At 40.3% G+C, this 13,766-nt stretch overlaps 1 protein-coding gene across 2 annotated transcripts in view; it reads left to right on the top strand.

Moving 5' to 3' along the window:
• Positions 1-445: 445 nt before the first annotated feature.
• fgfr1a (fibroblast growth factor receptor 1a) overlaps positions 446-13,766 on the top strand; it is a 33,425-nt gene continuing 20,104 nt past the window's right edge. For both annotated transcript variants that reach the window (XM_042488895.2, XM_042488892.2), the window contains exons 1-2: positions 446-1,105; positions 6,653-6,833. In XM_042488895.2, the coding sequence (XP_042344829.1) occupies positions 6,680-6,833 (154 nt within the window). In that variant the 5' untranslated portion in view covers positions 446-1,105; positions 6,653-6,679. The remainder of the gene's footprint in view (positions 1,106-6,652; positions 6,834-13,766) is intronic.

The raw sequence follows: 13,766 nt of genomic DNA, 5'->3' as shown, positions 1-13,766 counted from the left end.
TATTTGTATGGCTAAGATGTCCTCGAGTTGAAGGATGCCACCGCAAAGGCTCGGTCACCACTGGTTTTGTGCTTACTTCTGGTAACATCCACGAGAATCTGATCAGTTGACCTCAGTGCTCTAAATGGAGTACGAAAAAAATCAATCCCAAAACACACACTAGAAGCCAGTGGAGATGCTAGTATTGGAGTTAGGTGGCCCCGGTGTTCAACAAGTTTAACCTTTAGAAGCAGCATAATTACGTGCGGAAGGATAGAGGCTAAAGTTAATGTGTCTCACAGAGCTGAAGTAGGTCAGCTGGGTGACAGCTATGTGTTTAGCCATGATTTGTATTTATTTCAGTCCAGCCAGCTGCTGCTCCTTGTGGCAATTGATGTGGGCTTTTATTTTGTAGTCGTAAAGCGGAAGCGGCGTGTGTGGGTGCGTCAGCGTTGACAGTGGTCCCGGGTATGCGCATATTCTCAGATTTAAGGGGGGAGGTTTGGAGCAGCTCGGACTCTCGTTGTTTAACAGCATTTCTCTGCCAGGAATCGTCAAAATACTTTCCAGGATTCATTCAAGTGCCGCTCTTTTGCCAGAAAATAACACCGAAGAACATTTTGTGTGCGGATATTTGGTTAGAGTGAGTTGAACAACTTCAGGTCTCAGTTTTCGGAGGTGAGCGGACTTCGTTTCATCGCGAGCGAAACGTTTTGGGATAAAGGGACTACCAAGAACCACCGCACAGGCTGCACTCACGTAGTTTCTGTGGGTCTGTTAAGAGTACCTTTAGCTAGGTAAGATTAAAGAAGCTTGTCGGGAAGCCAAACGTTTAAAAAAAACGTAACAATAATTAGGAAGTTTATTCCGCTTCGTTGGTTATTTGGGTTTTTCGGAGCGGGGGATCACATTCTTCTTCTTCTTCTCTGTCGCACAAGTTTTGCAAAAAATATGCGCAAACCTGTTAGCCAAACGTCGGTAGCTTGGAGTTAGTGAGCTTCGTCAACGGACCACACATATAAGTTTGGATATATTGTTTTTTGGGAAGTTTTTCTGCGTCCAATCTCAGCTCCGGAGTCGTCTAATCTGCCCGACACTGGCTGTTTCACAGCCCCCCGCCAGTAAGGTGAGGTGATTTCTTATTATTCTTCACTCTTTGATTTAGCTTCACTACTGTGTGTTTACCTGCTAAAGGAATAAGCCATTGTTCCCTATTGTAATGAATTTTACCGATTGATAAACATCTTGTCCTAAAAAAAAAAAAAAAAAAAAAGTGGGGAAATCGAGATTTGTGGTTCCCTAAATTGACATGCTGTTTTATTTCTGACAACCACCTGTTTTATATTAGAAAATATATTTTGTACTCTGCAAATTAGTCATTTTACGTGTGTATTTTGCTTTTTGTGAGAGTCTCTTTCGTGCATAGTAACCCCTCAGTCTCCTCCATGCTTGGAAATCAAAGGGTACAAACAAGCACAAGGCCTAAATGCTGCCTGCAGTCCTGCTACCAACTTCTGCGTTTTCTGTGAAGTCACAGGCGCCTTTTATCAGATTATATAATTTACGTGAAAAAAATACTGCCCACATCAAAGGTAAAACCTATAAATCAAGTTTTTAAAACAGCACATGATGGCGTGATTTCTTTTCAGATTTCTTTCTTTCGTCTCTGAATTTCTTTATGGTCTCCTGATATATGTTTTCACTATCAGTTGTATTTTTCTCTACAAAAATGATCCTTTTCGCCATAGTTATGTCTGTAGCCCTGTCCCATACATGTCCCAAACAATTCTTTCTTTGAAGTTTCTGGACAAATTACATATTCAGATAGTGAAGTAAGATTTCTGAATTCTCAGAGGAAGGACATCATTATTGCATCTGTCATGAAGTCTGGGTCTGGAGGGGCCAGTCTAATGTTATGTAAAGCCCTAAATGTTATGATATACAGGGAGAGGGAGAAGATGGATGGTTTAGAAAAGCAGCATGTCCACAGGGAGTTCACCAGGAGGAAAAAGAAGTTTTCTCCTGAACCATATAATGGGAAGTGGGGAATAGTCCTGCCCTTTAATTTACTAAGCTGCTCCTTTGGCACACAATTTTTGTCTCTATGAGCTGTGTGATTGTATTTATTATAACTAAACCCATGTAGAAATGTGGTGTGGAATTAAAGGTTTTACTGCAAGCTTAAAGTAAGTGTGATTGTTACTAGTATGCAGGTCGAAATCATCCTTCAGTGAAATGTTTTAGGTGTATTAGGAGGTTTAGAATCTCATTTGATTGTGTGTTTGTTTTGGGATATTCAAGGCTGAATAAATTCAGATACAACATATTCTGTGCTTGTTAGTATTTTCTCCAGGGTTGTTGTTGTTGTGGTTTTTTGTTTAAGCTCTCTTGGGAACACATACACATTCATGCATACTGAGAAAGGACTGGATGTACCGAAAAGCACTTTGGATTTAAGTGTCGACCAAATGGCACAGTGTCGGATGGCTTGACATTGATTGTCTTTACATTTGAGTGTAAACTCATGACACCTGATCTCCCCCCATGGCACGCTGGTGGCGATCCACAGATTCAGACTTTGAGGCTGCAAAGAAAAAACCAGAAGTGTCTGTTTTTGTGAAAACAGTAGCCTGAGGGAGATGGTCCGATGCTCTTGTGTCTGCTGAACTGCAGCCGTGTGCAGACTGGTCTGTTGCTGGCTGGGAGTGCAGAGTTAACTGGGATGGGGGCTCCAGAATTTGGGAGCTGAGGAATTTTATGCATGGATGGCAGTGAACAGTAATTATGGTGCAGGCCATGTTATGGGTTAGGCCTGTAACCTTTGTCTTTGTATAATGAGAGAAACTTAATGTGTCTTGCGTGTTCTAATGTGTTTAGTTTAACCCCTTTTTATATGCCAGATTTTCTGCAAAAACAAGTTTGATTTAACCAAACGTGATATTGTACCGCTTCAGTTATGCAGCAAATATTCTTAATCTCTCAAAATGCAAGTCCTAATTTTCTGAGAAGTCACTGTACATCAGCTGCGGGACATCCTGGGTTTTTCTTGGATTATTAAATCTATTTTGTTTCATACGTTAGTAAACAACATAGCTTCCTGAAAAATGTGAGCAACAAAACTCAAAGTTCATTTTTATATTTAACCATCAGCTATACCAACAAGTAATGAAAGATATCAAAATGAGAAGGTTTTGAAAATGTGAAACAAGAGGGTTTTGCACTAAAAGGATGAATTTAACAGCAAATCTATAGATAGGTGTTGGTTTTTAGCGCTGTTTCATTTTGAGTTTATGGCTGCTTAAAAGTTTAGCCCGTTGCAATCCACCAGAGCCAGTTGATAATATCAGTTGTGGAGTGGCCTCAGCAGAAGGCTGCAGTGTTGGAGAGCTCACAGGTGTGAGACACGTTGGTCTGTAATTTTTCTTTATTTCCTCTCCTGTGTCATTTCTATGAATCAGAATGTGTCCTTAATGTCTTGGCTGGTTAAAAGAAATACTTGGCAGAGATCCCTGCAGTATTCCAGGTTTTGCAAAATATATGTCCCGAGGCAGTTTATTTCACTATTGAGCAATAAGATATGAAAATGACAGCAGGTACTATGTAACAGTAACTTCTGACCAGCACTCCTCAATGAAAATTTAATTATTATAACGGCAACCCAACAAATGCTGGATTTTTGAGGCTAGTATTGATATTTGAGAAACACATTAGACAGCAATCTTAATACAGATCCCTTAGATTTGTTTTTAAAAGTATTGTGACAAATATGAATATACACGCTGAACAGGAAACTTTAAAGTTGGGGAAAATTTAATTATAATTGTTACAAAGTTTCCAAAAAATACTCCTAAAATATACCTATTCCGGCATATCTGTGCTTTTGATAACAGTCATTCGCCGATATATCTGTAAAAAGTTAATTTTGGTCTAATAGCTCTGTGATGTGAGTCCACCAGAAGTCCAATCATTCCTATGAGAACCTAAATGATCTCCAATGTGTTTGCGAAACTCCTTCTGTTTTTTTTTTTTTTTTGTTTAATTTTTGCATCAGATTATGTACAGACCACATGCACTGTGCTACAAGAATTAAGAAAAAAAAGAAAAAAACCCAAACCATAAAAATAAGCTAATAGATTGATTAATGTAGAATGGCTCTATTTATACATTTTTTTTCTAAGTGAAAAGTTTGAAAGTGAAAAGGCATGTTTGGCTAGCTACAATGGTAGCGTGCAAACTGTGTAACATTTTGAGCGAATGCATAATAATGGATGTCACATCTTTAAGTATTCCACCAAACCAGCTACACACCTGACAGACCAACCTACACACTTATTTGTCATTTGTACTACTCCATGTGCATATTGCACAAGATTGTACGCAACAACCACTCAAAACTAAGTTCTCTCAGATTTCTGTGGTGGTGTTTCCATCCATCTGTGAAAAGCTGCATTTCCTTGCGTTGAGCACTAGGGGCATACTCCGTGTACTATATGGAAAATCTGACACAAACTGTGGAAACAAGGTGTAATCAGTGGTAACTATAAATAAAAAAAATGCCGAAAATAAACAAATCTGACAAACTGGGGGTCAGATATATACACAAAATGCAGCCTTAACTTCTTATGTACTGTAATTTTTTTTGTAGATACTAATATCTATAATAAGCCCAAAATACTTGCCTGCTAATGCATCAGTCAGTCTCTGTTCAGAACCACTCACAAGTTCAAGATGAGTGTGCCCTGTGTGTGGATAGTAAGACATACTGTATGTGTAACTCTTGCTCCCAGGGGAGCGGGAAATGACAAAGTGTTGTGTCATACTTTGAAGAAGCTACTTCCTCCTCCCTCAATTATTGACGGTTGTCGTAGTGACGAGGGCCAGGGGAACGTGGTCGGCTGCTCTCTGCGGTTCCTTCTGTCTGGCAGCAGAAGCACTTTCTTGGAGCTTTCCCAAACACTGACTCATTGCTTACGGAGCCGCGATGACCAAGCTTCTTTATCCCCCTCGGACCCCCCTGACCCAGCTCAGCTGCTGGAACACTAGACCATTCTTGGAAAGTGAAATTGAATTGGTTTTGAGGAGAGCACAATGACTGTTTCAGTGATGAACACTCACACAAGCGATTACCTCTTAAAGGAAACCACAGCTGCATCTGAACATGACTTTGTGTGAAAACAAAAACCGAGCTGGGGTTTCTTTGACCCAGATGTTGTGATGCTGCTGTTGTTGTTTTACAGAATAGACTTTGATTTTTTTGGATTAATTTATGACTCTTCATTGAATCTTCATTTATGGGGCCCGCCTTCTTTGGCTTGACTCGACGAAAACACAGCACTTGTTTGACTCTTCCCGGCAATTCGTGGGAGCAAATGGTCGCAGGGGGGTCAGTTTGGGCTTGGGGAGCAAAAACCAACTGTTAGGTGATAGATCTCTCAGTGTGGAAATGATGGCCTGGCGGTCTCTCTATACAAGGGTGTCACATAACGGGGTGTAGTTTTTTTTGGTCTTAAACAAATTCCTCAAGGGGGGTTTTGGGAGTTCGGGGCAAGTGTTAATCTCTGTGGCCAGATGCTGCAGTGGTGATGATGCAAGCAGATGTGCATGAGAGGATCACCCACTCCACTGTGTTTGGAGTGCACTCTTCATCCTTCGAACCCCAACTGTGGTGTCACAGCAAAAACTTAAACATTGGCTGAGCGTTATGACCGTCTCTATGAGTTCATTGTTACTTTGAAGTCTTGGAAACAAAATATTTAATTCTTTAGAACTGAGCAAGATGTATCCAGCGTGTGTGTGCCTGAGCTATCAGAGGAGCCTGGTGCTCTGCAGCTCCTTATCAGTGTACTAGTACAAGCAGGCCTAAACACACGAGTACCTACCCTGAACCTCGTGGACATGCAGAATATTCTCTTCTGTTTTTGGTGAGTGACAAATTTCCTTGTCAACAAAAATATACATTGCCACATAATTTATTTAACTAATTGTTTCATGAACAGCTCAGGGCCATGAACAGCTGTTGGAGGTTTTTCCTCTAGCAGGGTCCAAGCAAGTCTTTCTGTCTCACAAACTTCTACTTAGAGTTTTTGCAATACCCAAACTAGTACCGGAAATGCCTTCAGTACTGCCTAAAATCCTTGACAGGGTATCGGCGAGTGCGCTGATCTGATACTGTATCATCTACTGATGAACTTAAAGTAGGGCTGCACAATATTGGTTTTTGTCAATATTCGATATGTCGACATAAAAACCACAGATGTTCGATACCGATATCTTTATATCGACCTTTATCCCCACCGAGTTTTAGTTATCGTTGAGTCTCTTCACTAGTTGAATTAACAGCATATTATGTATACTCTTACTGTGATGGCCCACCAGCTAATGGAGACATAAAATACAGTGTTTTTCAATTATTTCATATTTATTGATTGTGCAAAATAAGAAAAATACTACTACCGATTAGGGATGATGTTTTGTACATGTTCACTTTGTCAATAAAAAAAAAATCTGTTTTGAATACTGACAGAAATCAGCATGTTTGCTGATTCCGATATTTCATTTTAAAGCCAATATCTGCCATAACCGATGACATGTTGATCATTTTTTGCACAACTACTACTATTACTGCTATCACATGCATTAATTTGTTTGTGTTACTGTTTTTGTTTGTTTTTAGTTAAGCACTGTGAATGACCTGCTGCTGATGCCCCAACGGTCTGAATGGAGTTCCAGTCGCAGAAAAGCCAACAGTTGTAGCTCCCTCAGCAGGATGCTGATGAGGCCAAGTATACTTCTGTGTCTGGTTTTATTCGCCCAAGTTTTAAGGACCCAGTGCCGGCCTGCCAACACTGATGAAGGTAAGACGGCTTTAGAAGTTGAAGATACTCATCCCCCCCACCCCCAGTTTTGGTGGCAGAATTAGCTGTTTGAAACATATTAAGTCGGACTTATCTTGACTTTTGCCTTGAGAATCAGTCCACTGATAATCAGAGCTTTGTTCTTTGTATAGGAATGTAAGCCTAACACACTCCAGGCTATGGTGAGGTCTGTACTCTGTAGCATCTGTGTGTCCTCCGCCACCTCCATTTGAGTCTGATGTTTGAGAGCACGTCACTGCGTCGGATGTAGCACAAGTGTGTTTCTCACCATTAGCAACACCTTCTCTGTTTTTCCTGGCTAACTAAACCGTATTCATGCTCTGAGCTTATTAGAAATGGGGTTTCAACAACTAGTATTGACTCAACTTTTTGTCTAATGACTTTATTCATGTTCTTAAACTGGACCGTGCAACTCTAAGATCCCCAATAAAGAATTTAGCGTGGTCTGGCTGTTACAAAAGTTAACTTCTGAAACAGGGGAAAAGAGGCACTGAAATTGAATCCTTAAAAATGTGTCCCTTGGATGCAGTCCAGCAGTGTAATAGCTGCCTGGACTTGTGGGTAGATGGCTTTGGATGTTTACACTCTGCAGTCGGAAGTGGAGAGCAGCAAAAGAATATGATAAAGCTCAGCATTATAATTAGAGTAATTAAGCAAGAGGGTCTCTCTTGGGCTGTAAGCTCTAAAATAAACTTGGTGTGGCTGTGTTTAAGCCAACAGTGGGACAGGGAGGAGTAAATGACTCCCATGTGTAGCCTGAGGGCAGCCCCACTACCTCGCAGTCCCTGCTCCTCTCCTCCTTTGTAATGAAAAGGTATTTGTTGTCACTGAGAGAGGAGTTAACTGCCAGGGAAACCATAAATTAGCCTGTTTTTTGAAAAAAAAAAGGAAAGAAGATGCTACTTTGAGCCCTCCCTTATCCCTGAGGATAGGGTTTCTGAGGAGAATGTTTGTCTTCTAAGGTGAGCCATAAATTTCCTCCAGGGTGGGGGAAGTCTGATGCATTTACACTCCACCCAGTTCTTAATCATCAAATGGCCAGGTACTATCTATGCGCCTCTGTGCTTTTCCTCCTGCTCCCCCACTGATTTCTTCCTGGGAAAGCTTCACTTTCCCCCCCTGCTCCCCTGCTGGGTGACGGATGGCTTCAGCTGTCGACAAACAATCACAGCAGAAGCATTTGGTTGCATTCCTTTTGTCTTGGTTGGGGAAACAAAATAGTTGTATGGAAATGGTCATGTTTTATGCGTGCTTCTTTGTTTATCTTTTGGGGAGGGTTGCTTTTGTGTTGTTCACATAAGAAAAGAATAATGCCTGAATAAATTCATTTCATTAAATATCTTCAGGGGCCACATGGACAGCCATTCAAATGATCATAGCCTCTCAAAGTTTTTGTCAGTGAGATCATTCACAGCAATTTGTCTTGTGATTTATTTATTTATTTTTTCTTAATCGTTTCAGTGTTTGCACATCTTTTTGGCTGTGACAGTGAGATGTCAGAAAGTTACATATACGGCATTCCCAGAGGATTTGTTTGACTCTTTGCTCTGCTGTCAGTCAAAGCAGATGATCCACTGACCCTTCAGTGAAGGGGTCTTAAAATCCAGAGCTGCCACAGTACTGAGAAAGACTCATTTCAGACAGTGATGGAGGCCCAGAGGAGCAGGCGTCTGCTGACTCCGAGAGTGGACAAAACATTTGAAATGAAACTTAAGAATAACATTCTACTTTTTCCAGCTCGCATTAATTTCCACTCAGTGATAACCAGCTGGTCATTATCTTTCTGTGGAATCATATAAAAAGTGTGTACTGTTGTGACACCAATCAGCTTTAATGCTTTGTTGTTTAAATGTTTAAAGTGTTTCCCCAACGCTCTCATTGATAGAAGTTGAGCAGTGAGGATGATGTCAAAGCTTAATTTGTAGAAAAAGTGAGCAGAATTTGTGAAGCAGTTGAAAACTTGAATATTGCTCTTGAAAGCGGGCTTTGTGATGCAGAATGATGCTTTAAATGGCCGAGCAACCATGCACAGCTTAGAATCAATACAAAGGTTAATCACTTATTCTGATAAATACCTGAAGGGAAAACCAGGTTAGAAAGGACAGCGATGCCTGTGTTGTTTGAGTGAAATGGATTACTTTAGTTTATAGTGCAACATGTGTTTACAAACCATTTAAATGGTATTTTTCAAACTGTGAGTCTGTGCTGTTCCTCAGATAAACCTGCAGTCGAGCAGACAGTTGGGCTTTAAGTTACAGATTTTTTCATTATGAGTTAATCTGACTGTTCTTTTCACAATTAATCGATAAATAGTTTAGTTTAGGAAATGTGAAAAATGGGAGATTTTGCTGCTTGTCTTCTCTTTCCTGATTTCATTCTAAACTAAGTATCTGTAAGTGCTGTTTGGACGAAAGACGTCATCGCTGGGTCACAAACAGTGCCGTTTTTCATAATTGTCTGACATTTTGTAGGTGATTAACTGTGCTTATCACAATTTTTTAGAGCCCAAAGTAGGGTTGCAACAGTATGGTATTTTCACAGACTACAGTAACCACAGTTTCACAGTATAAAGGAATTAAAGGAATGAAAACAGAAGGGTTTTTTTTTGGTTGATCAAATGTTTTATCCCTAGAATTTCAACTTGAAATTTTTTTTTAATGGAAGCGTGTGTAAAAGGTCTCTCATTTGAAAATGACTAAAATAAAGGTGCAATTTTCTATCAGTTGCTTTTTTTTTTAATATCGCAGAAAAGCAAATGTACACAGTAGGATAATCTGCAACTTTAACATAATAGTTTACGAGTATATCACTGCAGCCCTTAAGCCAAAATAACATCTTCAGAATGCTTCTTTCGTTTAATCATCTGTCCTGAATGCAGAGTCTCTCCATTTATTGGCACAATGACCAAGAAAAGCATCAAATTCTCACTTTAAGGAAGCTAGAAACAGCCAGTGTTAGACAGTTTTGCTTGAGAACATGACTGAAACAATTATGAGAATAGCTGGCAATTGATTTTCTTTCCATTGACTGATTAAACAACTACTTTTTTTTGGTCCAGCAGACAGTCCTCTTAACATTATTAACAGACATGGATCAACACAAAGTTTGATTCTTTTTGAAGTCCTGCTTCTCCTGCGTTTGTCCATTAGAGCCATCGTGTAAGGCTAAATGTAGCTGAAGTCATTTGAATGACAGTGGCACAACTTTGCACTGCACAGTAATCCTTGTAGCTCCCAAGTGTTAATCCATGCTGATTGTCAGCGGCTCATTTAGGAATGAAAAGGTCCTCCACTGGAGGGCTTTCAGGAGGGACACTCAGTCAGTGATTTTTTTGGGGGCTTGCTAATAGGCATTGTCCTATTCTTCTGCTTCCTGCCAGTCCTGCCTTTTGTCTCTTATCAATCCCCTCTACACGTCATCCACCCCTTCACTCTGGTGCGGTCAATGCAGCAGAGGAAACTTGCCATAGCCATTTTCCCCCATGTGCCACCGCAGAGCCTCAACCAGCCTGACTTTACGGCATTCAACCATCACTCCAGTGAGAGCAGGAAATCCCAGAAGTCATTCACGCGGCATATTGCTTCCTATCTTGTAGCCAGAGAAGGTTCCATAGACTGGCGCCAACTCTTCCTTTTAGTTGGTCTTGAATTTACAGACTAGTGAGCTTTTTCCCTCCCTCAGTTTAAAACCTCTCAATGATTTCTTCTCTAAAATTCCTTTCATGATTTGTGTCATTAGGCTGATTTTAAACGACGTCAATCAATTTTTCCAAATGGCTGTTAGAACACGTTCCAGATGGGTTGCTTTCTGAAAATATGGTCCTTAATCCATTTTAATCCAATCATAGCGGCAGGGGGATTAACTGAGATGAAACGTCCTCAAATTCAAAGGAAATGCTGGAAAGTTGGCGCTTACCTCAGTGTGAAAGAGTTGAAAATAAATTTGTTGTGAGTGATACAAGCCTGTTGCTATTTGTTAGCATCATATTTCTACACTGAGTTAATCAGAAATCTTTTTTCTCTGACAGTTGTAGGGTTGATTTGACTGTAATGTGTTATATCTCACTCCATTTTAAAGTAGGTGGTCACAGAAGCACAAATGGTCCTGGCTGTGGCCTACAATAAAGCAACAGGCAAATTTTACAGCTTTTATGGGCGTTTTATGATGTCTGCAGTCAGATTAACAGCTGGGATGTTGACACAGTCTTATCAGTGGCATCTACATTTGGAGGGCAGCAGCAGAAACACAGTGGCCCCCACACACAGCGCAGAGCGAGAGAGAGACGCTGCGTTTAAAGGCTGTGTATCCTCGGGTCGGGTCGCTCTAGTCCATCACAAAATGCCTCTTCTGCTTTCCCCCCTTTGGTTTTTGTTTTTGAGGAGAAAGTTGATCCTACCCCCTGGCCCCTTTTCCTGCTGGGATTAAGGGCCTGTCAGACATATGTGATCCAGGAAATACCTTTACTAGGCCCAAGTGGGGTCACCATAGCAACTGGCACTAGAACCTGCCGCTGCAGGCCCTCGCTCGCTCGCTCCTGTGCACATGCTCACTGGGTCGCTCTCCCTGCTCTCTCTTCCCCTTTATTGTTCGGAGGCTTTTGTTGTGATGGTGGGAGGGATTAGTCAGGATCACTGATGTTGTCCCAAGGTTATGCTATATAGATGTGCTTCCTGCTGCGAAGAGGCGCATTTACAAACAAGGTGCGCTTTGGAACAGCTCAGCACGATCTCGTCTTGAGGCACCGGTTATAGCTGTGACATTTGATTATCTTGTTCAATTTCTCTTGATATAATGCCAAAGGGACGGTGTAGAAAATGGGAACAGAGTAAAATGACTCAGATTTGACATTTTAGTGAAAAAAAAAACCAAAAAAAAAAACAGAACTATGTCAAGTAGAGCTTAAAAAAAAGAGTCAGTAGATTGATCAATTAGTCAGTCGACAAGAATTCATCTGCAGCTATTTTGATAGCAAATTAATAATTTAAGTAATTTTTGACGTGCAAAACTTGGGACATTATTTGTTTCCAGCGATTTGCTGCTTTGCTCTTTTTTTTTTTAAAATCATCATAAACTAAATAACAACACAATTTAACAGGTCATCTTGGGCTCTAGATAATTATGTGTCATTTTTCTTTTTTTTAATGTCACTTAAAGGTTAATTAGCAGATGACTCAGGACTGAAAATTATAGTTAACTGAGATTCCGAAAACTTTATGTATCCAAAATTGGCAATTCTGCTTGCCAGCCTTCCTAGTTTGCATAATAGATGAAACTAAAAAGACATAACAAATTAAACTACAAAAATGCTCAGAATAGCAGTAGCACTCCCATCAATATGTCAGTGACAACAGATCAGCATGTGGCTCTCAAGATAAGATCGGCAAACAAACTCTAGGCCCCACAGGTTGCTGCATAATGGCTTATACAAGGAACAAAATTAAAGAGACAAACCTAATTACTGTCAGCATCCTGATAGCAGAAGAAATAAAATCATTTGAGTAGCCGTTTTCCTCAGAGGTGCAAGATACTGCCAGCCTGAGGGCATTAAAGCAGATGCATTGGACATAATATGGACAAGAAAATCCTTTTGCTTTCTTGACTACGTTACCTCCAGATTGAGCACAACACTTTCAACAGGACTCCAATGATCTTGTAGCACACTTTAACAATGCTGTTAAGACTATTCTTGTCCTTCAAAGACAACCCATTGAAACATCCTATGAAAGAAAATGTGAAAAGACGTTCAATAAAAGACTGATTAAAGCTGCATGGAATATTTTTAGAGACGCTGAAAGAGTTCAGCTTCTGCATCAGGTGGATTCTTTGTTGTCCTCGTTTGGCAGTCAACTCTTTGTTTGCATCAAACACTGCTCCTAATTATTTGTATGTGTCCACAATTTGTACTTCTTCAGCATGTATGATGCAAGCTGTTTTTCCTGAGGTCAATGATTAATTCCATAATCACGTTAAGGTCAAGGAAGTTTTTTCACAATTACCATCTAAGGTTACAGCAGTAAAGCGGTTTTAAGGTATACCGTGGTATAAAATTAAATGTAATCATACCATGTAAATTTGCTTTTTACATTGAAAAAAATATGCAATCTGACTGAGAATCTTATGTGCACATCACATCTCCTTCCCCCCTCTACTGCCTGTGAGATTTTTTAAACATACTTCCATTAAAACAGTTTCAGTCAATATAAAGCGATTTATGAACTTAAAAAAACCCTTAATGTGTTTAGGGATTGCTGTGACTGATGATGATAATTGTAATGGTGTAATACCTTTTTCTGTGTTATTGTGAAACTGAGATGTTTCCTGAGACGGTTATCGTACCATGAAAATCTCATGCCGCTAACCCTAATTCTCATCCAAGTCCTAAGGTAAACAAAATCAGATGTCTCCTTAAGTGGAACAGTGTACCTCATGTACCTTTTTAGCATGGATATGTGATCCTAGAGCAAGAATGTCAAGCAAACTGGCCAGTGACGATCTCTACCTTTTGTAAACTAGACAAACAACACTATTGTGATGGACAACGTGTCAGCATAATTGGGTTACCCCCTCCCCCTTGTGGACTATGTAGTCAGTTGGAACAGGGGGGCTCAGGTGTCTAGCTCCGTGACGCCTCCCCTTTCTTCAATCCTCTAATTGAATTTCACCTTCCTTTCCCAAGTAGCTCCTCTCCTGTCTGATGATAGGGCCTTAACTAATTTGGGGTATGATTTAATTTGAGGGAGAGGTTAGGCAGGCAATTTGCCGGGAGGAAATCAAGGAAGGACTTTTCTGCTGTCTCTGGGACCCTGTTTTATGATTGAAGTACTTTTTGGAGTTTCTACAGTACAGATTCAGCTCTGTGTTGTGGGAGAGCTCTCTGATTATTTTAGATACTCTGCCAGTTAGTTACTATTA

The sequence above is a fragment of the Plectropomus leopardus genome, chromosome 4, assembly GCF_026936395.1.
Source record: "Plectropomus leopardus strain MGB_pleo_1.0 chromosome 4, ASM2693639v1, whole genome shotgun sequence".
Lineage (NCBI taxonomy): Eukaryota > Metazoa > Chordata > Actinopteri > Perciformes > Serranidae > Plectropomus > Plectropomus leopardus.
This window is presented reverse-complemented; position numbering and strand designations above follow the sequence as displayed.